Source organism: Myotis daubentonii, chromosome 10, assembly GCF_963259705.1.
Source record: "Myotis daubentonii chromosome 10, mMyoDau2.1, whole genome shotgun sequence".
NCBI lineage: Eukaryota > Metazoa > Chordata > Mammalia > Chiroptera > Vespertilionidae > Myotis > Myotis daubentonii.
The window spans coordinates 57,307,450-57,334,067 of NC_081849.1; the positions used below are offsets into that span (position 1 = coordinate 57,307,450).

At 37.2% G+C, this 26,618-nt stretch overlaps 2 protein-coding genes across 3 annotated transcripts in view; one reads left to right on the forward strand and one right to left on the reverse strand.

The window, feature by feature from the left end:
- Positions 1 to 26,618, forward strand: part of LRRC72 (leucine rich repeat containing 72) — a 115,594-nt gene that overhangs the window by 18,668 nt on the left and 70,308 nt on the right. The gene's annotated exons all lie outside the window — the stretch shown is intronic.
- Positions 18,728 to 24,124, reverse strand: SOSTDC1 (sclerostin domain containing 1). Its single transcript, XM_059712467.1, has 2 exons — positions 23,749 to 24,124; positions 18,728 to 21,339 (listed from the first exon to the last, which is right to left on the reverse strand). Exons 1-2 carry the CDS (start codon positions 23,951 to 23,953, stop codon positions 20,924 to 20,926), a joined length of 621 nt encoding a protein of 206 aa, XP_059568450.1. The 5' UTR covers positions 23,954 to 24,124; the 3' UTR covers positions 18,728 to 20,923.

The window sequence follows — 26,618 nt, forward strand, 5'->3', positions numbered from 1 at the left end:
TTTCTTAAAAAGAAAGACAATTTTTAAAAATATATTTTTATTAACTTAGAGAGGAAGGAGAGAAATAGAAAGAAACGTCGATGAGAGAGACACATCAATAGGCTGCCCCCTGCATACCCTCTCCCCCGCCACCCCCCCAGCCCCACTGGGGATTGAGCACGCAACCTGGGAATGTGCCCTGACTGGGAATGGAACTGGGGACTTCTTTGTTCATTGGTCAACATCCAACCACTGAGCCATACCAGCTGGGCAAGGAGACAATTTTTTAACCAAATTATAATTTATGCAGGGAAGTACACATATCCTCATGTAGAGGTCGATGAATTTCACAAAATAAATATAACTGTATAACAAGTATCCAAATTAAGAAACAGAAGACTAGCAGAGACTAGCAGGGCCCAGAATACTCCTCTATTCTAAGTTGGTATGCTCTCTTGGTAAACGTTTTTGGACTTCGAAAAGCCAACACTTCTCTGCCTATTCTTGGACTTAATATAAATAAGATTATACAGTATATACTATTTTGTTTCTGGCTTCTTTGGTTCAACATAATGTTTATGAAATTTCGTGTTGTGTGTAGTTATAAATCATCCTATTTTTCTACAATATTACTTGTGTGACGATGCCTCAGTTCATTCTGTTGCTGATTTCCCTTTGGGCAGTTTGTAGTTGAAACTATTACAAGTGATGCTGCTGTAAGGATACATTCACAAAAGTCTGTGTGTTTTGGTGCACATATGTATATAGCTCCGTGGTGTTTATACCTTGTAGTGTAATTGTTGAGCCATAGAGTATGCATCTCTTCAGTTTTGATAGCTATACCAGAAAGTTTTCCAAAGTGGTTAAGCCAGTTTCCACTTTCACCATCAGTGTATGAATGAGGAGTCATATCTGATCTGTTCACCATTGTGTCTCCTACACATGTCACAGTGCTTCACACCTAGTGGGCACTAAAGAAGTCTTGGTTGAATAAATTCCATTGACATGTGTTAGAAGTGTCTAAATGACTATTATAATTTTGTTGATTTTTACCAAGTTTGTAAGAAGCCAAAACAATTACTAGCCCATTTCACAGTTTTGACAAAATTCATCCCTAGATAATCAGTATCTAAACAAACACACACACACACACAGAGGGGAAAAGGAGACTTATGTAGTATTTTAAAGAAACTAAATTTTTCAAAAAAGAGGAAATAACTGTTCTTAAAGGAATAATAATAATAATAATAATAATAATAATAATAATAAAACTTCTTCATTGAATCCTGTTTTCTAGCACAAAGAGTTAACTCAATGGAATAAACAGAGTATGTATATATTAGGACAGAAAGGCTCTTTAGTCTCAACTTTCCCAAATGTTCTTTGTACATTTGAGGACATAAAGCCTTAAACATATCAAATTAGGTGCCCTAAAATTAAGAAAGTATCCTTGGGATTCATAAGTTAATATTCTTTATTTTAATCTTTAAAACTTGGGGTTTAATGATTATTTTATTTGTTCAAGGTAATGAATTTTACTAAGAACAGTCTGGAGTTTTTATTTTATTGGTATAACATTCATTTTTTTATTTTAGCCACCCCCAAAACACATTTTTTTTCATTACTTAAATAGAATAAATTATTTTTGTCAATATGTAAAATTGTTTAGATTTTTAGCTCTGGAATAAGATTTGCTTTATTTTTCACATCATATGGTTAGAATCAGTTCTAAGGATTAGTGGTTTTGGTTTTTGCATGGACTTTTTATTTGTTTGGGTTTTTTTTAGTAAATACACCTAATGAATAAAACCATGTTGACAAATAATAATGCTCTAAGTCTTTCATCCAAAGAATTAGTACTTTATAGCAAATACAGTGAAAATTGAGAGAAGTTCAATTCAACATATAATATGTTCCTACTCAACAACTGCAAATACCCCCAGGACGCTTGAGTCATTGCAGTGTTCCAAGGTCTAGGACAATGACCAGTTGTGGATGAAGATGAGTGTAGTAAATTTTACTAATGAATTTAAATCTTTACCCTTCTTCAGTATCAACACCCTTTGACATGTTACTTTGCAGTTTCTTCCAATAAAGAGACAGAGTACACTTGCCCACCCTTTGCCTTTAAAATCAGTTATGTGACTTTCTTTGAAAAATGGAATGCTAGTGGGGATGAGTTACCAAAACTTAGAAAGCACCTGTACTATTAAGATTTCTCTTTTGGGCCTTCCCTATAACCATGAATACCCTCACTAGCAGGCCAGTTCCCATAGAAAGTTGAGAGACATGTAGAACAGAGTCCAACTGCCCTGGCTAAGCCTGACCTAGATCAGCTGAACTCCAGTTGACCTCCAGATGTATAAATGAGTCAAGATCAACCAGGCTAATTTAAACCCCATCTAGATCAATTGACACCACCCCATCCCACAGAAAATCCTCAAGTGTTTGATTTAAATACGTGCTTGTTATTGTATGTCGTGGTTGCTGTAATGCAATGGTATCTAAGACATAGTTAACTGATACAATATCTTTACTAAGTATATATTGATAATGATCATGTTTACAGAGGATGGTAAAAAGGGCAACTTGTCTGTAGATAAGAGGCTAATCCAAGTTAGGTATAGAGAGTCTTCAAAATAGGACTGCAGCTAGGCATGTAAGGAACTTAAAAGTCACACTCTGGCCGAAACCGGTTTGGCTCAATGGATAGAGCGTCGGCCTGCGGACTGAAAAGTCCCCGGTTCGATTCCGGTCAAGAGCATGTACCTTGGTTGCGGACACATCCCCAGTGGGAGATGTGCAGGAGGCTCTCATCAATGTTTCTAACTCTCCATCTCTCTCCCTTCCTCTCTGTAAAACATCAATAAAATATATTTAAAAAAAAAAAAAAAAAGTCGCACTCTGTCCTAACAAGTAAAACCCTAAACAAACTGGAAAATCAACAATTCTCTTGAGATCTGTCAGAGAAATGAGGTCGTAGGGTAAGCCCTGGCCCACAAATAACTTTTATAATGTCTTATAGTTCAGAGGTGGGATTGGAAATCCACCTTTGTGATCCTTTCCACTTATTTAATCTTACTAACACAGTTTATGTGTGATATTTTGTCTTTCCAGAAATATGTTAGATCTTGTGTCAGCATTAACTGTTTAACTCACGCCACTGCTAAGGCTTATTAAATCTCAGGTCTCATCTGTAGTGGAAAAACACAATTTTAAAAAATAAAAAATCTTAGTAAGGGCTAAAGTAAAGGGTAGTCTAAGCCATCTCAAGTTTTATCAAGTCAAAAGAACATGTCAATATTGACAATTTTTTAGAAATGACTCAAAAACAATTTTTACTATGAGCATCCTTAAAAGGAGCTTAGGACCAAGAAAGAAGAAATAAAACAATCAGAATATAACTTCCCGACTCAACTAACCCTATTTTGATATAGAAAACCATATTAAAGAGAGCATGCATCAGTTAGACTTGCACAAAAACCTACTTTGTTTCACCTACATTGTTGAGATTTTTCTGGTTTACTAGACAATGATTCTTTGTGTTCAAGTCATTGTGTACACACTGTAACTAGTCATCTGTCTGAGCTTCAGAAACCTGCTGGGGATGTCAATTTCACTTCCATAAAGAACTGAATGACAGAACTAAGAAATACAGTAGAGAATTGGGTGTAACATGGCATGGATATAATGAGCCCTTTAAAGAGTAGGGGGGAAAAATAAGAAACATTAAGGGAAAACATCATCCACATGAAATAGACTTGCTATAAATCCCTGACAAATGCTGGATCCAGTCTTAGTGTTGAACTACTCCCCCCCATCCCCCCCATCCCCAGCAAACCTCACCAATACATGTCATTTTTTTTATTAATTAATGTACGCTGTCTTTTTAGCACTCATTTGTTAGAGGAGGATCCCAGACATCTGAGAAGCAGGGATTGTGCAAGGCCCACCATTAACATGGCTTGGGAGATGTTTCCGCTGGTGGGAAGAATTAAAGGAGGCACTTCTGATCATCTTGCTCTCTGAGGGTCTCAATAGCTTCTGCCTGTCTCATAGCAAAAGTCAATCCCTCCTCCCTCTAAGGCAGCGGTTCTCAACCTGTGGGTCGCTATCCCTTTGGGGGTCAAACGACCCTTTCACAGGGGTCACCTAAGACCATCGGAAAACACATATATAATTACATATTGTTTTTGTGATTAATCACTATGCTTTAATTATGTTCAATTTGTAACAATGAAATTGGGGGTCACCACAATATGAGGAACTATATTAAAGGGTCGTAGCATTAGGAAGGTTGAGAACCACTGCTCTGAGGGATTCTCTGGTTTGGAAGAACAAGATAAATTCTTTCTCATCAAGACAGTACCAACCTATTATGCAAGAGCTATAAAGATGTGGTATAAGTCATGAATTTCTCTCCCAGAAATTTCAGTGTAATTGAAGAAAAAAATGAGGTACACAAAACCTAGTGCAATTAAAGGGTTGATATGTGCTTCAAGTTATAGAGGCAACAGATGAGAGAGGCATCAAATAACAATGTTATTTCTATTTCCATTTCAAAGACTTTTATTGTTATTCCAAAGTTTATGTGCTGCTGTTGTAATTGAAACAGCTTACTAATCAAAACTGGTTTAACTTGTGTGTGACAGTAGTCTCACTTATGGAAAGCAGACACAAAACAGGAGAGAAAAGGGCCATTAACAGCTAACTACCATTTTAAATTTGCCAAGCCATACCTTATTCCTAGTATAGAATAAAAAGAAATGAAGTTTTTTTGTTTATAGAAATAAAAATTCTAATGTTTCTAATGCGCCTTTTCAAATATAAAAAAGACACAAATGGGGAGTTAATACCCATTCTAAATACAGACATTAATTGGGAATAGAATATTTCTCAAGGTTATGAAACAAATTTGCCAAGCATATTAAAAGTATACTGGTATAAAAAGTTTCATCATTTTTTATGCCAGTAAACTATATTGAAAGAATCTTTAGCAACAAAGCCTTTATGTATACTTCTGAATATTTTCTTATGAGGCCAAGGATAAAACATACTTCCAAATATAGAAGGATACTTTCCTGGTATTTCGCCATTACTTTTTAGAATGGTGATAACTACATTATTTCCATTTATGTTATTGTCTTCTGGGCTTCCCCCCACAAAACCTTGACAAAGAACTTAGTAAATAAAGGAAAGGTTCATCAGGTTGTGATCTCAAAGGAAACTGTAATTTGTAATGTACAATTACTGATAACACAGAACATTTCAGGGAGTAGGAATAGAAAATTCAGAAATGTACAAGAAATGCAAAGAAGTATAGTTTAAATAGTATAAAATGGATAAGTTTTCTAAAATTATTTGGTGTTTATTATTTTCAGAGAATATAGTAAAGCCTACTCGTGCACTGGGTGTGGGGCGGGGGGAGTGTCCCTCAGCCCAACCTGCCCCCTCTCACATACTGGGAGCCCTCAGGCGTTGACCCCCATCACCCTCCAATCGCAGGATCGGCCCCTTGCCCAGGCCTGACGCCTCTGACAAAGGTGTCAGGCCTGGGCAGGGGACCCTCATTTCCCCCCATCACTGGTTCTACCCCCAGCCCAGGCCTGATGCCTCTGGCCCAGGCATCAGGCCTGGGCAGGGGACCCCCAGACCCCTCCGATTGCTGGCTCTGCCCCTTGCCCAGGCCTGATGCCTCAGCCAGAGACGTAGACCCCCATCACCCTCTGATCGCCTGATTGGCCCCTTGCCCAGGCCTGACGCCTCCGCCAGAGGTGTCAGGCTTGGACAGGGGACCCCCATCTCCCCCTGATCACTGGCTCTGGTCCCCGCCCAGGCCTGAGGCCTCTGGCCCAGGAATCATGCCTGGGCAGGGGACCCCCATCTCCCTCTGATCGCTTGCTCCACCCCCACCCAAGCCTGACGCCTCTGACCCAGGCTTCAGGCCTAGGCAAGGGGACCATCATATCCCCCCAATCCCCGGCTCCGCCCCCCCACCCAGGCCTGATGCCTCGGCCAGAGGAGTTGACCCTCATCACCCTCCGATCACCAATCACCGGATCGGCCCCTTGACCAGGCCTGAGGCCTCCGGCAGAGGTGTCAGGCCTGGGCAGGGGACCCCCAGCTCCCCGCGGTTGCAGGCTCCGCCCCTGCCCAGGCCTAACGCCTCTGGCTGAGGCGTCTGGCCCGGGCAGCGGGGACCCGCAGCTGCAGCGGCCCCGCGATCGTGGGCTCCGCTTTAGGCCCAGGCAAGGGGCCCCTAGCTCCCGGGACTGCCAGCTTCGACCGTGTCCAGCTCCCATCGCTGGCTCCACCCCTACTTCCTGCTATCACTGGCCAGGGCGGCAAAGGCACCTGATTCTCCGATCATGGCTGGGGGGCAGGGCAGAGGCAGCCCCAGGGCCGCCTTTGCCCTGCCCCCCGGCTCTTAGCTCCCCCCTGGGTTTCTGATCACTGTCAGTGGCAGGGGGCTTCTTCCTGCTTTCCCTTTCGCCTCCCTGCATTGTGCCTACATATGCAAATTAACCGCCATCTTGTTGGCAGTTAACTGCCAATCTTAGTTGGCAGTTAACTGTCAATCTTAGTTGGCAGTTAACTGCCAATCATAGTTGGCAGTTAATTTGCATATAGCCCTGATTAGCCAATGAAAAGGGTATCATCGTACGCCAATTACCATTTTTCTCTTTTATTAGTGTAGATTTTTGAAGTTTCATTAAACTATTGGAGTACAGAAAGAAACTATTCAATTTTATCATTTTATTCAATTCCTGTTTCTAAATGTGTTTCATGATGTGCATAATATATAAATACTAGAGGCCCAGTGCACAAAATTCGTGCACTCAGGAGGGGGGAGTCCCTCAGCCCAGTCTGAGCCCTCTCGCAGTTCAAGAGCCCTTGGGGGATGTCCAACTGATGGCTTAGGCCCGCTCATGTGGGGAGTAGGGCCTAGCCATCAATTAGGCATCCTTAGCCCTGCTGTGGAGGCAGGAGAGGCTCCTGCCACCACCACTGCTCTCGCCAGACATGAGCCTGGCTTCTGGCTGAGCAATGCTCCCCCTGTGGGAACTCATTGACCACTGGGGGAAGCTCCTGCATTGAGTGTCTGCCCCCTGGTGGTCATTGCGCATCATAGCAACTGGTCATTCCACTATTCGGTCAATTTGCATATTAGCCTTTTATTATATAGGATAGTTATATATAATTTATAAGTAAATAAATGTGCATTTGAGAAAGGTGCTCAAAACTTTTTTCTGTGGAGAACATGTTTAAAAAATTTAGAAAATGACTTTAGAGTTATAAGCCAGGAGTTAACACAAATTATAAGAGAGAACAATAAAATAATATTCTGAACATTTAGGATATGAATAACATATTGTAGTAGAATTATGGAAAAACAAGAATGAAATAAAAAAAACTGCTCTGTTCCATTTTTGAAGAAATGAATGATAGAGGGTGAGCCCTGATGTGACATATGGGTAAAATAAGCAAATAACAGTAGTAGTCAATGTTAAGTATAAGGACAGAAAGGAGAATGTATGTTTGAAAATGTTTCCTACATCCATTTTTTGTCATGAAAATACATAAAATAAATGGGAAATGACAACACAGCTAAGAAAAGCAAACTTTGGGTAATTCAAAAAAAGGAAATGGATAAAGGCATTGGCACAGGAGAGAGAGAGAGAGAGAGAGAGAGAGAGAGAGAGAGAGAGAGAGAGAGATCCTTCCTGGAAAACTACCATAATATCAAAGCTTTTTATTTTTATGTAAGTCCACAGCATCTTCCAAAGAAGCTTCTGTTTTCCATCTTGCATTCTCTTACCTTGGTACTCTTCCTTCTTTACTCTGCTACTTTCTGTCCTACTCCTAATTTAGTCTCTGGACCAAGGTCTTGGAGAAGATGAAGTCCCTAACCAAGTCTATATTCTTCACTCAACTATCTGTTCTCAACATAAGAAATATAATAACAATAATAATAACAGTAACAACTACAGTGGGACCTTGACTTACGAGTGTCCCGACTAACGAGTTTTTCGAGATACGAGCCGTCTCTCGGCCAATTTTTTGCTTTGAGTTGCAAGCTAAAATTCGGCTTATGAGCCAGCTTCAGATACCCCACCGCTAGTTGGCGCAGCGAACGTCACAGTGAATGCCACAACATCAGCCCAGCATCACATGTCATTGTAATGGTGACACACGAGTAATTTGAATTACGAGCTCCATCACGGAATGAATTAAACTTGTAAGTCAAGGCCCCACTGTAACACTATGAGCCCTTACATTTGGGAACTCTTCTAAAGATAAATATAATTACCCCATTTTACAGATGTAGAAATTTCAGCATTTATTGCTCAAGGTAGACAACTATTAAGGTCAAGACCAGGATTCAAATCCAGGTTATTCCAGCTCCAGTACCTGCAATACTACCTTACAATATGCCAACTAAAATACAAATGAAGTCTGAATGGGTTCCCCATTTAATCTTTTCTTTGTATTCCTGTTCCTACGATGCCAATACTCTTGAATCTTTGTTTGGACCAAGTACTGGATTAAGCCCGACGTACGATCTTTCAAGTGTAAAAGAATAGAACAAGAGGAAAGGAACTTGCCAGTTACAGATGTTACTTCTGTGTATTCAGATGTAGGTAGAGAAGGAACTGCAAAATTGGCAGTGCTTCTTACCTTTGCACAACTAAAGGCTGTGCTCAGCAGAGTAACCACTAAGCAGAGCCTGGCACAGCTGTTCATTCTTTCTCATCCTCTTTTATCTATGTAGTGCTTTCCCCTTAAAGTGAGTCTTTGAAATTCTGAAAGCCAAGTGCTTCCTTTCCCATCATTCCACACCTAAGCCAAGTTTCAAAATGGACTTTGATGTGTATTTAAAGTGTCTTGGCATCCTGCTGCCATCATTCCCTGGATCGGGCCCACTCTGTGAAACTGTGATATGGCATCCCTGTCCCAAGTGAAGACACCAGCTGCGTCTGGAGCCATTGACGAGGCCCTCCTACAGCTGTGTGTAGTTCAATGGTTAGTATGATGACTGCTGGAAGGCACAACAGTCATGGTAAGTGTCACATGGCTTGAAACCAAGTAGGAGTTATATAGCTAACCTCCTTTTAATCCATAGACCTTGAACCTTAGGATTTTAGTTCTGAAGTTTCATACTCACCATTAAATACAATGGCAGCCAAGCTTAAGCACTCCCAGATCCAAATGCTTTCTTTTCTAACGTTGAGAAATAAATTGAACACAGTACATAGTATTTGTATTATAGATAACGTCTTTTACTGATCATTATCATATTTGGTGAAATGGATTTATGGAATAGATTATTTCATCTTCCAAGTTGCTAGTTCAAAGGTTGGATGGTTTTCATGAAACAAACTCCCAAATAGAAACTGATTTATAGTTAAATCACCTATGAATGCATGTTCTAACGACATGGTTGTTATTAAAACATGTAACAACAATAATAGCAAAAACAAACACCCAAACCCTATCTTTCACTCTATCTATAGGATATAAATAAGTGAAAATTTCTGAGTATATAGGAATCTACAGTAAGTATGCTCCTGTTTTTTTGTTATGTGCTACATGAGGTACTGCTGAAAAAAAAATATTCTCAGTTGTTATGTCTTTTTGGCTTTAATAGGCTAATTTGTTTCTTGAGGTACATGATATCTAACCTTAAGGTAGGCCATTCAAAGCTTTCAGAATTTCTCCCAAATGTCCTTTCAGATTCTTATCTCAAGTGTAAAATGATGAAATTGGAAGATTAATGTGGAAACTGACCTTGGAGAACATCTTAAATATATACATTTTAGAAACTAAAAAAGAGAGAGATTCTATAATGATTCAGTGCCTACTGTTAGATCTGATCAAAGAATTGAATCAATACCCCCTCCCCTGGGAACTGACCTTTAGGCCGTTTCACAATGGACATTCCACTTGCTTAGACCACATTCCACTTGCTAAGACCATTATCTCTGTCCTCCGGAGTTTCCCAGAATCCAGACCTGCTCAGAGTATTCTCCGCCCAGAAAAAGCCTGCCTAGAGTCCTTTAAAAACCTCTGACTTCCCTCTGGGGGCTGGCGCCATTTTGGGGCTCAGCCCATCTGGGTATCCAGATGACCTAATAAGTTCATAATTCTTCACCCCATTTTGGCCTCCTGCATTCCTCCTTCAGCGACCCTAACACCTACTCAATGCAATACACTGTTCCAAATGTTGTAAAGAAAGTATGTGAAGGGAGATTGTGCCAGGCAGCTTATGTTTGGCTCTCCTTATCCAGCCTCTACTCTTCACCCTGCCTTTTGCCCCAGGCTGACCAATACAAATTTCACTCACCAGTGTCCAATCCAATGGCCTCCAATAGAGTTAGCCAGTGGGGATCCCTGGCAGGACATCAGTCAGAAGGCGAAGGAGAGAGGAGAGTGACCAGGGTATTATTCCCCTGGCTCTCTGGCTCTGCCGGTTCCTCTAGACTCCTCAGACTGACTATAGCCACTGTTCCCCTCTGTGTGCCCCCACCTTCCAGGCTCAGATAATTGGATCCTTCCCTATTTTCTTAGGGTCTTCTGTTGTGGCAGCACTGGTGTTGCTGGCCCTGGGCTCCAGTATGCCGATGACTTGTGCTTTCCCTAAACCCCACCCAGACTTTTATAATTAGGCCACCAGTAAATAATCCTGCTTAACTTAGTCTGAGTTTGTTGTCTGTTTCCTTTTGGGATGCTAACTAATACCGAGATGTCAACTCAGATCTCAGGAAGTTTACAATTTAGCTGCATTCCTAAAGGCTATTTAGAAGTAGCCGATTTGAGATTAGAATTCAGGTCTCCTAACTCCTGATTGAGAGATTCTTCACGTACCCCATAAAACAACTTAATCTAGCCCAGTAAATGGACTTACTTTCTTTCTTTTATTTACTTATTTTTTTACTTTGTATATTTAGTCTAGTACAGGAGTTTCTAAATCTACTGCTGGTATTACAAATTAGGGAAATTCATATAAAATATTTGGATTTTTGGTGGGATTTTGCTGCTAAATGTGTGAGTAGATCTGAAGCTGCCCTCTTTTATAAGGGGCTTTTTCCATAGTCTCCACCATTTTCCCTTGCTTTACTCCCAACCTATTAGTCTTCGTAGGTCATAAGGTTGCAGATTTTATTTCAATGTGTTTTTTTCTTCCAGAGATGTTTGTTTGTGAGAGAAATTAAAAATGTTAAATAATGAGTTTCTAATGGTGGAATATTAGGTATGGGTAGTTACAAAAAGAGCTGGAGAGAAATTCTTTTGTTTGTTTGTTTGTTTGTTTGTTTGTTGTTTTCACCCAGAAAGCAGGGCAGTAGGCTTCTCATAGCCTGGAAACTATACAGTGTTTGAAGGTTCCTATTCTGGGCAGCGGTCCCAAGAGACTGTGGCTTTTCAGAACTCATTCCAGAGCTGTGCTGTGGTGTTGACAGCGTGTCCTTACAAGCCTTTTCTCCTTGTCATCAGCCTTTTCCAGCTCTTCATTTCAGCTCAACATACAGCTGCCCTGGTGCTGTGGCCATCTTCCCATTGAACATGCTTATCTTCCTACTGGTAATAAAAGACATAGTAAAACACAATAGAAAATCTTTAACCTGGAATGTTCAGGAACCATACCTGTTTCAGTTTAGTGATATTACTCAATCATAAATGTCTTAATTCCAAAAGATCACACTGATCAAAACATAGCCGTGTTCCAGCTCCAATATCTGTTGGTGGCATTCTCTTGGATTTTTCCACTATTGTATGGGTTAAGTGGGGATATAACATACACTTACACAAAGGCTATTTACGTCTTTTAAAAAACTATTAGCTTCAAACATACAGTAATGACAGAGAACTAACTTAAGTTATGCAATATCAGCGTGGGTTGCATGATATCACTGCAGCCATCTGGTATAATCCATAAAATTCTCCATATTTCTGGAGGCTGCATTGCTGGAACATTACCATACACAGCCAGGCAGATCACCACTCAAGTGCCCCTCTCCAGGTCACATGAAAACAATGGCATTTTTCAGAAGTGTATCATTATTTTAAAATATCAACATAAATGTTGGGTACAAGCAATATTTATATGAACAAATCTCTACCTAACTTGTTTGCTGAAGCTGTCTGCAGCCATTTCCTTTACTCATGCTATCATTAGCAATAAAATGTTTTCACCTAATATATGGAAAGTATCAGGAAACAGGAATATTTTGTTAAAAATCAATGTTTAGAAGAAAATGAACTGCAAAGAGCAACTTATAAATACAAAAATATTTAAATAATTAAACTGAAAAATCTATATAAAATTTCTAACAGCTTTATACAAGAAGGTAAGTTCTTTTGAAGAATGTGATGCTAAAATTATATCTGCTTAACAATAAAATCTTCAGTTCATTTTGGCAGGCCTAACAATCATTAAGGTAATTTTTTCAGTATATTTTTATTAAAAAATCTTTTCTTAACTAAAGGAAGTTAACATACATGATTATATTAGCTTTAGGGGTACAGCATAGAGATTCAATATTTGTATACCTTATGATGTGACAACGATGGTAAGTTTAGTAACTCTCATATTACAAAGTTATGATGATATTGACTGTATTCCCTGTGCTATACCCCCATGGCTTATTTATTTTACAACTGGAAGTGTATACCTCCTATTCTTCTCTATCTTTTTTACCCATTCCTCTACCCCCACTCTCCTTGCTATCATTTTATTCTTTTACCTATGAGGCTGTTTTGTTTTGTTTGTTAATTTATGTGTTTTTTTTAGATTCCACATATAAGTGAAATTATATGATACTAGAGGCCCGGTGCACAAAATTGGTGCACACAGAGAGGGTGCAGGCCAGGCCAAGAGACCCCACTGGTGCACTAGTTGGGTTGGGGAGGGACGCAGGAGGTTGGCCAGCTGGCAAGGTACCACGGGAGGGATCCAGGGCATGTCCGGCCCATCCTTGCTCAGTCCCGATCGACCGGAACGCAGCAGCAAGCTAACCTACTGGTTGGAGCATCTGTCCCCTGGTGGTCAGTGCACATAATAGCGAGCAGTTGAGTGGCCTTAGTATATCATTAGCATATTACGCTTTGATTGGTTGAATGGACACTTAGCATATTAGGCTTGTTTTATATAGGATTTGTCTTTCTGTGTCTGACTTATTTCACTTAGCATAAAACCTCTAGGTCCATCCATGTTATTGCAATTCCAAGATTTCATTTTTTTTTTGTTGCTAAGTAGTATTCCATTGTGTATTTTATTGCTATGTAGTATAAATGGATACCTAGACTGCTTCCATATCTTGGTTATTATAAATAATGCTGCAATGGACATAGGAGTCTATATATCTTTTCAAACTAGTGCTTTAGATTTCTTCAAATAAATACCCAGGAGTGGAATTGCTGGATTATATTGATAAGTTTATTTTTAATTTTTTGAGGAAACTCCATATTATTTTCCATGGTGGCTACACCAATTTACAATCCCATTGGGTGCTCGAAGGTTTTCTTTTCTTCACATCCTTACCAACGCTTATTGTTGACTTTTTTATATTAGCAATTCAGACAGGTGTGAGGTGATACCACCTTGTGGTTTTGATTTGCATTTCTCTGATGATTAGTGATGTTGGCATCGGTCATATGTCTGTTGGGCACCTGTGTGTATTCTTGGGAGGAAGGTTCTCAGCCCATTTCTTGACTGGATTATCTCTTATTATTATTATTTTTTTGCATTGTATGAGTTTCTTTTATATTTTATGTATCAACCCTTTATTGGATATATCATTTATGAGTTCCTCCCATTCAGTAGGTTGCCTTTTTCTTTTTTGGATTGTTTCCTTTGCTGTGCAAAAGCTTTTTAGTTTGATGTAGACCCATTTATTTTTGCTTTTGTTGCTTTTGTCTGGTGAAACATATCCCCAAAAGTATTGCTGAGATTAATGTTAAAGAGCTTACTGCCTACATTTTCTTCCAGGAGTTTCATGGTTTCTGGTCTTACGTTGAAGTCTTTAAGCCATGGTGCCTGCCCCAATTTACAATCCCACCAGTTGCTCAAGGGTTTCCTTTTCTTCACATCTTTACCAACACTTATTGTTTGTTTTCTTATAAGAGTCATTCAGAAAAGTGTGAATTTATTATTTTACATTTTGTAAGAAAGTGGTGCAGTTTCATATTTTTGCATGTATCTGTCCAATTTCCAGTGTGATTTTTTGTTTGTAATAGTCTGCCTTCAATTTTTATGTCAATAATAGCATTGCCTTCTGAAATATATTTTCTCTGTTTTATGTCCACATAGTACAATTTAGTTCATGGATCATAGCAATGACGGTCTAGAGTAGCAGTTCTCAACCTGTGGGTCACAACCCCTTTGGCGGTCGAATGACCCTTTCACAGGGGTCGCCTAAGACCATCCTGCATATCAGATATTTACATTACGATTCATAACAGTAGCAACATTACAGTTATGAAGTAACAACGAAAATAATTTTATGGTTGGGGCACAACATGAGGAACGGTATTTAAAGGGCCAGAAGGTTGAGAATCACTGTTCTAGAGTCTTGCTCAAAAGCGAGATTATGTGTAATTGCTTTTACATTTAGCAGTAGGGCATTTATTTTCTTAATTGGATTCCCATTTGTTCCCCAATGTGTTCTTAGAACCTAACAAAAACAGACCAGATTTTCAGTATTACTAAACAAATGAGTAAATAAAAAATGTCAAATATCATAAAATATTTTGACTAGAAAAATCACTATCCCACTTATATGATAGTATGTATGATTTTGATTTTAAAAATGAAAACTTTGAAAAAAATCATTACACCATTACTTTATAATAAGACACAATTCCTAGTATAGGTCACAGGTGATTTTTCTTATTTTCTGCAGAAATGAGTCAGTAATAGAATAGCAATGGTGTTTTCTATGGAGAAAAATTCTAATACATTTTCCTTGGTCCTTAACATATTCCTGGTGTTTGTTCAAGTTTGGACAAAATACGGGAAATGCTCCCAAACAGATACTGTCTCAGCCCTCCTAGAGCTGGATTTCTAATGTCATCTTACATGGTCTGCCTTAACCAGGCATTTGTATGATGGAATCTGTCTATTCCATCATATGTCTGATCAGCTTATTCTGAAATTTCACAACTGAGTGACCTAGAAACATTAGAAGTGGACAGTAGCACTAGTCAAATCTGCCTGTGTGAATGTCGGTGTGACTAAAAATATGGCCTTATTGTTTGGGATAACAGAACATGAGTAATTAATCTGGAAGACACTTTAGACTTTATCCAGTTCAGCTCCCTTACTTTATGGGTAAAGTCATTGAGCCTTAGGAAGTTTAAGACACAAGTGTAAGTTCACCCAACTAAACCATATCTCAAGTCTTGTTTCCAAGATCACATGTCTTGAAATCATTTGTATAAAATTGCTAACTTAAAATTTGCAGATGAGTCAAATTGAAAAGTCTATTACTACTTTTTAAAATGTCAAACTACGCACAAATTAAATGTAAAATGTTTATCAATTAGTATTCAAAGTGAACCAACTCTTGGGAAAGATAGTGTCAACAAACGGGCAAAATGGCAACCCTTTATTAAATTATTAAATGCACTTGGCAATTTTTGTCTTTGGTTTGCAATAAGGAAATTTGAGGCAAGAAAGAGTTGGGTGTTTTTAGTTGTTTTTGTTATTGTTGCTTAAACTCTCTAAGCTTAAGGAAGTAAAACACACACACACACACTCACACATACACGAAATATTTTATCAACCACTTACTAGTATATAAAGTAAGAGAGCAAACAAATACACAGAAAGCTTTATTTAGTAAAAAATTTCAACTGATTAACATAAAGTATAATACTGATTAAAGATTGTAAAGGATTGTTTAAAAAGTGCTGTTTCTAACTGTGCTGCTGGGTTGTGTTTTAGGCTGTTTTTGAATACCTAATTTAGGTTAACACTTCAATGAATAAAAGGACTCATGATGATTTTGTGAAAATTTGCCAATATTATAATGCAAAAGAGTTTTAAATTTGTGCGAATTTAATGACAAATTTAAAAAAAGGAATTTTTTGCTACTGAAAAAAAGTGATGCTTATATTTTAATAATAAGTTATGTTTAGGCCATGAAACTCTTATTCTGCTTTAATAATAATGAACTTTGGCTGAGTATGGCTGTGTCACTGACTATGTCAATGTAGACATTCTCTCTCAGATTCAAGCACCTAATCCTATGCTAAAAAATGAAAGCAATAATACAGGGTAACCTTTGGTTTGCAGTTACTAATATTCAAAGGAAAATATTTAAGTTCCCTTATAAATCTCGCAGACTGTTTCAGTCTTTATTTGTAACAGAAAATAAATCCTCCAGCTGATCTGCTAATGCAGATGATAAACTATCACTCAGTCTAATATGCACTGGAAATAATTATGCAGTCAGCTTTGTATTAATTCATTTTAATCAATTCTTGAACCTGGAAATTTAAACATCTTCCCACTGGGATTTCTGCAATAGCTGTTACCCTGTAGCTCTTCCAGACAGTTTGCAAAATATGCAGGCTACAGCACCAAGTGCCATGTTAGCTCAGGAGTCAGGAATGATGGAAAAATCAATAACATTGAAAATGATACAAAGAGAATGATTTTGGGTATATCTGTTATTGTGGGTCTCTATTTGTAGCTGTAACAAAAATTTCTAGTGGCAAATGCCTACTTAGTTCACAAATCTAGACTCGTTTCAATTTGACATAGAGCTATATTTAATGGTTTCTCATGAAACCAAAATGGGAGTCATCTCTATCTGCCCTGGAGGGAAGGAAACATTCTAATAAGAGAGTGCACTCCAGCACTTCAGATCTTAAGTCAACACCTTGAACTCTTTCTGGGATTCTGTAAGGATTCTATCAAAGACTTAACATACATTTCATTTTTATCAGAATGATATGACTACAAGAAGCACATAATTGCTGAATTTAGATTATGCAGTGAATTGCCACTTTAGTGCTAAAAACATGTTCAAGAGTTAAATCTAATCCAAATGATGTTTTAGTCCCAAATATAATGAATTAGATTTTAATACTTAGATTTCATGGTGATTGCAAAAAAAGGATATTGCAACATACTAAATTTAAACTTTCAAAGTCTTTCATTTTAGTCAGCAATTTGGAAGTTACCTGGTTTTGCTTCAGCAAAATATTTTTCTTCCTACTCATAATTACCTAATATAACCAGGCTACTGAGTGTCTATTAAAGTAAATATCATGCTAAATAGATAGATCATGTTACATAATAAAAAGAAATAGTTCTAGTAGCATAAGGTAAATGAAACAGCTAGATCTCCTGATAGTACCTTACTAATTTCATACAGGGCCAGAATGGATTAAGATTCATTCTTAAGTAAAGAGACTGAATCTTACCTTAAAAAAAACACCTAATTTTCATTGCTTTTCAAAAATATACAGTAAAATAAACATGACTTTGACAATTAGTGGGTATTTATAACTAGCATAAATGAATAAATATAAATGATTTATAATTAAAATATTTTTTTGAAAATAGATATTTATATAGGCTTCATGTCTATGTTTAGTTTATAAATAGCACACTATATATGCTATATATTTGTATATATGCTATTAATTTTTTTTAATTCTTATTATTGGTATATATAACTATATTTCTAATATAATTATGCATACCAATATTCATCTGTCCATCTATGTATCTCTATCAATCTAACTAACCATCTACTATCTATTTAGCCACTTGAAAAAGTCCTTTATCCATAGTGGCCAAAATAAGTTTGATTCACAAATCTTTGATAGATAAATATTATGAATGTGAATCAGAGGTCATTCTGCTAAAATGATCACAATTCACCATTTTGAAATGATAATTACTGAGGTGAGAATACAATTATGCAGGGTGCAACCAATTGGAACATGTGAGTTAACTGAAAAACAAACAAACATGGAAATATAATCAACAAATCAGAGGCAAGTCCACTTTAGCACTTTTAAATAATAACTACAAAGCTACTCTTTCTGTTGACTTTTAGTGTTTACTTCACTGAGAGCCTGGTTTTATCCTCAGCCTTTTTACTCATTGCTGACCTTTTCCTGTCATTTGATGTTAAATACCATGCAACAAATGCATCACCAATGCAACATGGCCTGAAGTAGACTAGTACATTGAATATGACCATGAGCAGTAGATCTAATTCTTGACTTAGCAGAGACTAAAAAGGTCTTATTTATAAGCTTCCTTTATTCCTTCTCATTTTTCTAGTACATTCATTTACTAACACATACCTTGAGTAATAAAATTAGTGATTTTAGCATTTCATTATCACTTAAACCTTTGTTTTAATGTTTATCAGTAAAAGGCAATGACATAGTCTTCTTGATTGTGAAAAATCATTGTCAGGACAAGTCCTTTCTATACCTCATATCTTAGGACACACTAATTTTGAGATTACCTCTAAGGCCTTCTATAGAAGGTGATATCTTATTGAGAAGGAATAAATGGTTAAAGTGTCTTTAGTTTTCTGTGTTATGCTTGTATTGAGCAATGATGAACAAGTAACATAGACATATGAAACAATACAGTTTTGGTATGTTCAACCTATGATATAATTATTATGAATATCTCACATATTAATATGATGATATAATATGAAATAGTTTAATATCTTAGTTATTAAGATTGGAAGATAAATCAGTAGTGAACTTAGTGGACTATGAATCATTATTTTATTTTATGATACAAAAAGTTAGCATTATTAGAAAATCTAGAGACGTTTCCTTGTCTTTACATATGTTGAGACTCTCCCACCTCTCATAGGCAAGAGACAGAATGATATAGGAAATAATACATGTGACTTTTAGACTCATTTATTTACAAAAACAACAACCTACTACAAAAATGTACTAAGGACTCCTTCATGCTTAGCATTCAAAATGGGAAAACCCAGAAGTTCTTACCAATACATAACCAAGCCTCTTTGGTTTTCTTTATTTGGAATGATGGGACTGATCATTTGATTGAGTTGACACATGTCATTTACCTATAAAATCTGTTTCAAGATTGTGATTATGTTGCTTAAATAGCAACATGTCAAACTTGAAAAATTAGTTTTTGTTTCCTTTGTTGTTTATATATATATATTTTTATTTTTTGGTTTGCAGGCCATGCAATAGTATTCAAAGTTCCCCAACATACGATAGTGATTTCTGCACAATTTATTCCTCAAACATAGCTGCACAGTGGAATCACCTGGAAAACTTAAAAAAAAAAAACTGCCAATATCTGAGTTCTACCCCAGATATTATGATGCATTTTGGATGGCAACGTGGGCATTGGGTCTCATAATATCTCCCCCAGGTGATTATAATGGGCAGCAAACTGGCATCTCTGGGGAATATAACTATGATATTCTTATTACAACTCATTGCTGGATTGCCACCCAACTTTTTCAATCATTCCATTTACTGAAAAGATGGTCTCCCGCTCTGGTGGTGTAGCTCAGTTGGTTGGGCATCATCCCATGCATCAACAGGTTGCTGGTTTGATTCCCAGCGCGTACCTGGGTTGAGGGCTTGACCCCCAATAGAGGGCGTGCAGGAGGCAGCCAGTCAATGTTCCACTTTCACATTGATGCTTCTCTTTCTCTCTCCCTTTCCCTTCTTCTCTCTCTAAAAATCAGTAAAAATATATTTTTTAAAATGATGGTCTCCCCTTCCCTTTCTTCTTTCTCACTATAAGACTTTCTGTCAAAATTTGAATGTGCCTTATCTAACATTATCAATTACTCTGGCACATTTATTCTGTAATTTTTGTAAACAGGTACATTTTTATACATGTTATAGACAAAGACAATAACTTTTAGCAGTATTTATTTTTGTTAAAAGAAACTGATGGAATTGAAGGTCAAATTGCCTTCTGATTGCACAGATTAAACAAGAAAGTATTTCATATTTTAGCTTTACAAAGCATCTTATTGATTTGAAAAGATCCATACTATTGATAAAGTTCATGATGCAACATATATGTAATAAGAAGGCTAAAATATTTATTTTACATATCTACAACATGTATTCTCATCTTTCTAGATCAACCACAAATCATACAGGAAAATATTTAGGTACATGAAGAAGCTTCATAACATAAAAAAATTACATTTTGAAAAAAATCACATGTAATAGCTCATTAAATAATAACATTGACAAATAAATAGTTAATCAACTTTACTTATTAGCTGCTGCCATGCATTTCTGGCATTCCATTCCAAGCGAGGGTCAGCATGCAGGGTATAATTTCATACTATGAGACTGTAAAAAGCTTCAGGGCTTATTTTTGAAGTGAAATGTCACAAGGTCTTTCACTCTTGTCAAAGGAAGATCACTCATGGCTGCTAAACTGTTCCATGAAGATTGCCAAGAAAAAGAAAAAGCACCCTTCTGAAGTATTATTGTAAATACTCAAGGCAACAATTTTTTTAACTTTTCAGTTTGGGAGGAGTTTGCTGGGTAGGGGGATAGGTTGGGGAGTGCAGGGTAACTAAGAAGCCCTTTCCTTTTAAAAAGTGATTATTCAATATATATATATATATATATATATATATATATATATATATATATATATATATATATAATCACCAGTCTTTCAAGAATCATGGGAAATTAAAACTATGGGATGCATGGAATTTAAATACAAATTGCACTCATGGATGTGTGTACATCTTGAAAAACCTGTAAAGGAAAAGCTACTCCCAAAGAAGGTCCTGATACTTAGGACAGCTTGCTGGGTTTGATCAAAGCAGAAAGCGTATATTTTCAAGTAAGAAAATAGCAATGGCAGACTTGAGTCTTCCAAGCAATCAAATCTGTAAAGCAGATGGTTACCAGTCAGTCCAGTTTTAGAGTCTGAGTTCTAACTCATGCTGTGCTTGCTGGGCCTGCCGGCTCTCTTCCGCTCTCTGTGGTGCTGGGCTGGCTCGGCAGGCGACATGCTCTCGAAGTTATGGCTGGACTCGTTGTGCTGCCGAGTGTACCTCTTACACTTGCAGGCGGTGACCACGGTGATTTTGTAGGTGCGCGTGCTGCCATCTTGGCACTGCAGCTGGATCCTCTGGGTGCGCGTTTTGTCGTTGACACACCTCCACTCCTGGGAGCTCCTCCTGCTCCAGTACTTCGTTCCATAGCCTCCTCCGATCCAGTTGGGGAGCAGCGGCAGGGGCAGGCACTCCCCAGCGCACACCAGCTCCTTCAGAGGGCTGAGGCTGGTGCACTGGCCATCGGAGATGTATTTGGTGGAACGCAGTTCCCGGCAACCCACTTGAACCCGAGCTGCGGGAAACAGAGAAGAGAGTGTACAGAGGTATCAGCAGATGGACATTTCTGAAACGTAATCTGCAGTGACAAAGATGTTATGCAAGTGATAGCAAATTGCCCAATAGAAAGAAAATACCCATTTTACTTCCACAATGCAAAAATCTGCCTGGATGGTGGTAGAGACACTTTCATGAAAATGATCCGTTTACATAGCTATAATTTTTTTGGAATAAAGTAAACGAGGCCATATTTTTGTTCACATATAGCATTAGCTAATTGCTTACTCGAGGGAGTATTTGAAAATCCCATTTCTTAGTCTCACTACCCAGTATGGTTTCAGCAGCTCTTACATTTAAGTGTAAAAAAGAGTATATTTTAATGTTCGTTTTGCTCACAGATCATATTTGTTAATGTCTACAATTGCTTTTATTTAACTATTTTTTTAGAAATCTATTGAGTAAATGTGGAAAGTATTTAAATACTATGTAGAATGCAGATGATCTCTGTAATATTTTGTTTCAGTTATAAAACTTAGCTGCAAAGAATCATAAATACATGTGTACAGTCTGACATCTTGCATATCACACTTAATAACTACATTTTAAATATAAATTCCCAAGCTATCTTTTAAAAATGCAAATATTAAAATGCTTGAAATGCAACATGTCACTACAACTCAAAATTTAAAGAATATAAAACCTTCTAAATCAGGAACGTATGGTTGCCATAACAACTTGGCTACATTTCCATGAATTTTATGGCAGAAAAATGCCTAACATGTCTGATTTACAACTGCAAAAGGAACCACAGTGCTCATTTAGTGAATATTGGTCATGGCAAACTTTTTGTTTAGTTATTTGAATTTAATAAGAATGTTCTTTAATTGGCTGCTTCTTGTTGCATGCTTTATGTAATTAAAGCAAAAATTAATCTTCAAATATTTGAGGTTTCCTTTCCATGGCTTTGTTATCTAAACTTGAGGAAAATTGCCTGTAATAAGCTGGGGAAAAAAAGCAAAGCTTGTTAACCAGAAAATAAAAGTTTAAAAGTATAACTGCTGACATTTAAAACATTAAAAATTATCAAGGACACTGAAGTGGTCTTGCATAGACTAGTGAAAGCTAATTTGAAGTAAGTCTTGAACTAGGAGTTTCACTTCACCTCTGTGTCCCAGTATTTCCGAGGCGAGAAATGTAACCTAAAGGGATGTGATAGTTGTAGAAAACGTACGTATGCATACATACATACATATAGCTATAGAGTGTGGGATTAAAATCAAAGGGTACAATAGCTGGCCAGTCAGTGAGCTCTCCTGTCTGCCTCTGATTCCAGCTCACCTCCCGGCAGCTACCTCAGGAATGCACCTGGAATCAGCCAGAGATGATTCTGACTCATCTGGCTTTTTGTTCCTGTGTACATAGAGATTCAGCATTTTTGCAGTGACAGTTCATTGACCATGAATACCCATCGCATTGCTCAGTAATCTAATAATTATCAGATATTTCCTGTGTATGCAAAAGCAACCATCTCCATGAAAGTTAAAACACCTTGGTTTTTTTAGCCCTTTGCAGTCATATGTGCTTTGACCTTTCAAAGGTCAAAACTACTTTTCACAGTTGAATGGAGTTGAGGAGGAGGAGCAAAAAAATGTTGTAAGATTTCTTGTGTACTATTTCTCTGGGTCTCTCTTAAAACCTGTTTATTAGCATGTGAACTCTTCTGACAGATAGAAGTGAGGAAAAGAAATTTAAATCCCTCTAACTAGTGGTCAGTGTGTCAATTAAGCACGCAGAAAAGGGCAAAAATGCTCCCTGTTTCACAGAAATATACAATAACCTGAATTTTGACCTGGTTAATAAGAAATTATCTCAGAAAAATATGATTCTCCAAACTGTTTAGTTTTAGCCCTTATTTGCATTGATTATCATCAAACTTTCAACTATTTCCCTAGACATGTTTTAGAAATTCATGGTGAGCAATTATTCCTCCCAGAAAGCATCTTTTTTCCCTTGTGATTTCTTATACATACTTTGGTTAGTTACCTTTATGCATTTTACCAGAATTGCACATGTCCTGAAATAAACAGAAAACAACCTCAATTTAAACTATCTAGAACAACACTTTTTAAAAATTCTTACTGTGCATGATTTAAAGAAGCAACAGTTTAATTCCTGGAAATATTTTCTCTTTGGATGTTTGATAAAACTTACTAGTAAGTCTGTGCCTGCATTATCAAATCACTGTTTTAGTTATGCTAACTTTATAGAAACAATGCCAATCTACACATGCAGTAGATTACTCCCAGATTATTTAGCAAAATATATATGGTTCCAGTTAGAAAGCATTGAAACAAATTTACAGGACTGTGAGCTAAATGCTACCAAAAAAGAAAAGACAAAATCCATAGAAGTAAAACATACTTACTGTTCCGATCCAGTCCAGTGTTACTGAAATGCCTGCCTCCATTTCTGGCTTGATTCAGCGTGCTGTTGCTGCTGGGGTGTGCTGGAACAGGTTTAACCACATGTGAATAAAGAATTTCTGTGGCATCATTTTTAAAAGCCAAACAGCTTTTCATTAGGATGCAAGCAAGGGAAATGAGATAGAAATGAATGGCAGGAGGAAGCATGGTGAGTAGAGGATTTGCTTGGCTGGAGAGCTAGTTAATTCCTTTCCCTCTGCTTCTGCACTGTAACTGTGAAATTCCTCCTCAAGCTTCCCTTTATATATCCCTGAGGTTTGGCGTTCATTCAGGTGTAAAGTTGTGTAGAGCTTCAGAGTGAAAACACAGAGAGGGGGTGGGATCCCTACATGACCCTGCAAAAGAATTTTACCAATGGAAGAGGAGACTACAGAAAAGGAGGAGCTTGGTATACAAATTGCCTGAAATTTCAGAGTTGGACTTCATCAGTTGTCTGTCAGCTGCAGCAGCCAGGCACATTCTATAGCAACTACAGACTCTTTTCCTCTCTCCCTGCCATTTCCTTTCCTGAATCTAGTTCCCATTCGGGTTTAATTTCAATGAAAACACACTGCTGTTCATTTGAAAAAATTTACATTTCCACAGTTGTTCTGTACTCCCCTAAGAGTTTAAATTATTTGGAATAGGGAGCGGGTTTGCCCTAGATAATAAGAGGAATTAAAGCGAGTTTAAATATTGTAGAACTGGCCTGAAGCACCTAGTTATATTTTGTTTCTCAAGAAGCAAACCAATATATATTTTTTCTTTAAAGTGTGAGGCACAGGGCTAGAATCTGCCCCCTGGACACACTTAAATAATGCAGCTTTGATCTGCATGAACTGTGGCGCAGCTAGGTAAATTATTGCCAGGGGTCTGTGCAAAGAATAATGAGCCTAGCTCTGTCTGCATTAAAGTAATTAATATCCATTTTTATCTTAAAAATATGTCACGAGCATTAACATTCATAGCACCATTTTACATTAAAGAAAGCCCATTTCTGACAGGTTATTGTTTAGCAAATTCAAAATAATGTTTTGTAGTGTTCTACCCATATTTACTAAGTATTCCCTTGATTCTGCTGCCCATGTAAGAAACATTTACTTTTATGAACTTCTTTATCACACCTGGAACAGTGTTCTATTAATTAATACTAGGCCACTCTTCTCTATACTTAAATTTCATCGGATTTATGGGACACTTAGATTGGAATAATTACATATTCTGAGTGGTCTTTTTAATCATAAATCTATTTTGCCCTTTGTGTGGCTACTAACAATGACATTGTTATTGACATTGTTAGTAGCCACACAAAAAGCATGGATATTTTGTATTGCTCTTCTTTATAAACTTTTGTCCATTTTAACTTCTATTCAAATCTATCTATCTATCTATCTATCTATCTATCTATCTATCTATCTATCTGCATTTTTCCACAGTAACACTATTGACATTTTGGGATAGATAATTCTTTGTTATGGGGCACTGTGTGCTTTGCAGCATACGTGGCTTCTACTCACTAGATGCCAGTAGCAACCCCTAGTTGTAACCAAAAATGTCTTCAGATATTCACAATTGTCCCCGTGGGTGAATATCACCTGAAGTTGATATTAGTAGAACTACTAATTATCTACCTATCTCACTATAAAAAGAAAGTAGAGTTAAGAAGAAGAGACTAATAATACTAAGGAATTATTGTTCTTTTATTTAGGAATAAAATGGGATTGTGGTTTTGTTGAAAAACAATAACTCATTTAGAGTTATATACTAAAATATTGCTAGATGAAATAATATGATGTCTGTAATACACTTCAAAATAACATGGGTGTGGGTGGTTAGAGGTAGGAATGGGGCAAGATTGGTTATGGGCTGGATGATGGATATTCTATTCTGTTTACTTGTGGGTATGTTCAAAATTGCACATAGTAAGCAATTTAAAAACTAGAATAAAAAACTCAATGTATACATACTGCCTAATAACAATCAGATCCCTATCTGAAGGTTGTATATAGACTAATATCATTCCTGGAAAATAATACATCAGTTTATCAAGTACAAATGGAGAATATATGTCAGGCATCCTTTTAAGAGAACTTGACATAAATTCCATGAAGTGTGTTAATATTAACTATTGAGCAGTAGATCCAATGCCTAAAGGAGGTAATAATCTAATCTCTTTATCATAACTATTTTTTGTGTGTGCCAGGAGGAGATATTTTAATTTCAAGTTAATTATTAGGTTGGGGTAATCAGATTGACCAAAGTAACTCATAATTGTTCCATCTTCCCTGCACTTAGTAGTCTGCAGGCTCAGCTTTAGGATATTGCCTTAGGCAGATGACAAATTAGGAATGAAGGCAATGTGATTGGTGCATGTGGACAGGAACAATGCTGATTTCTAAGGCCCAATATATCTGTCAGAACCAAATTAGAAAACTACTATGATAAATTAGACATAATTATAAATTTGATAGTTAACAGTTATCCTGATCAGTTTAAAACTACTTCATTCAGAATAATCACAAACTGTAATACTCTGATAAGATTATGGATATAGATGAATAATATAATTGATTAAGGATGTATTCCCCTAAGCAAGCCATGTTCTTTTCCACGTTCTTTTCCTTCTTCTTGGAACATCCTTCTCTCACCTTTTCTCATTCCCTTTTTGTCTCCATTAAGTCCCATTTTTTGATGACACTAGGACTGAGAAAACTTCCCTTGCCCTCTACCTCTGCAGGTCTAGGTTCAGTACCCCATCCATATGTCCCAGAGCAACTAGCTTTGATAGGACTATTTTTATGAATATTGTTGAATAAGTGGGTAAATTAATTTA

What these genes read in the sequence shown, in the direction of transcription:
- SOSTDC1 (XM_059712467.1), bottom strand. Translation starts at nt 23,953, where the DNA reads ATGCTTCCTCCTGCCATTCATTTCTATCTCATTTCCCTTGCTTGCATC. An exon ending in CACTGGACTGGATCGGAACA is followed by an intron (nt 21,340 to 23,748) that starts GTAAGTATGTTT and finishes TGTTTCCCGCAG; the next exon opens with CTCGGGTTCAAGTGGGTTGC.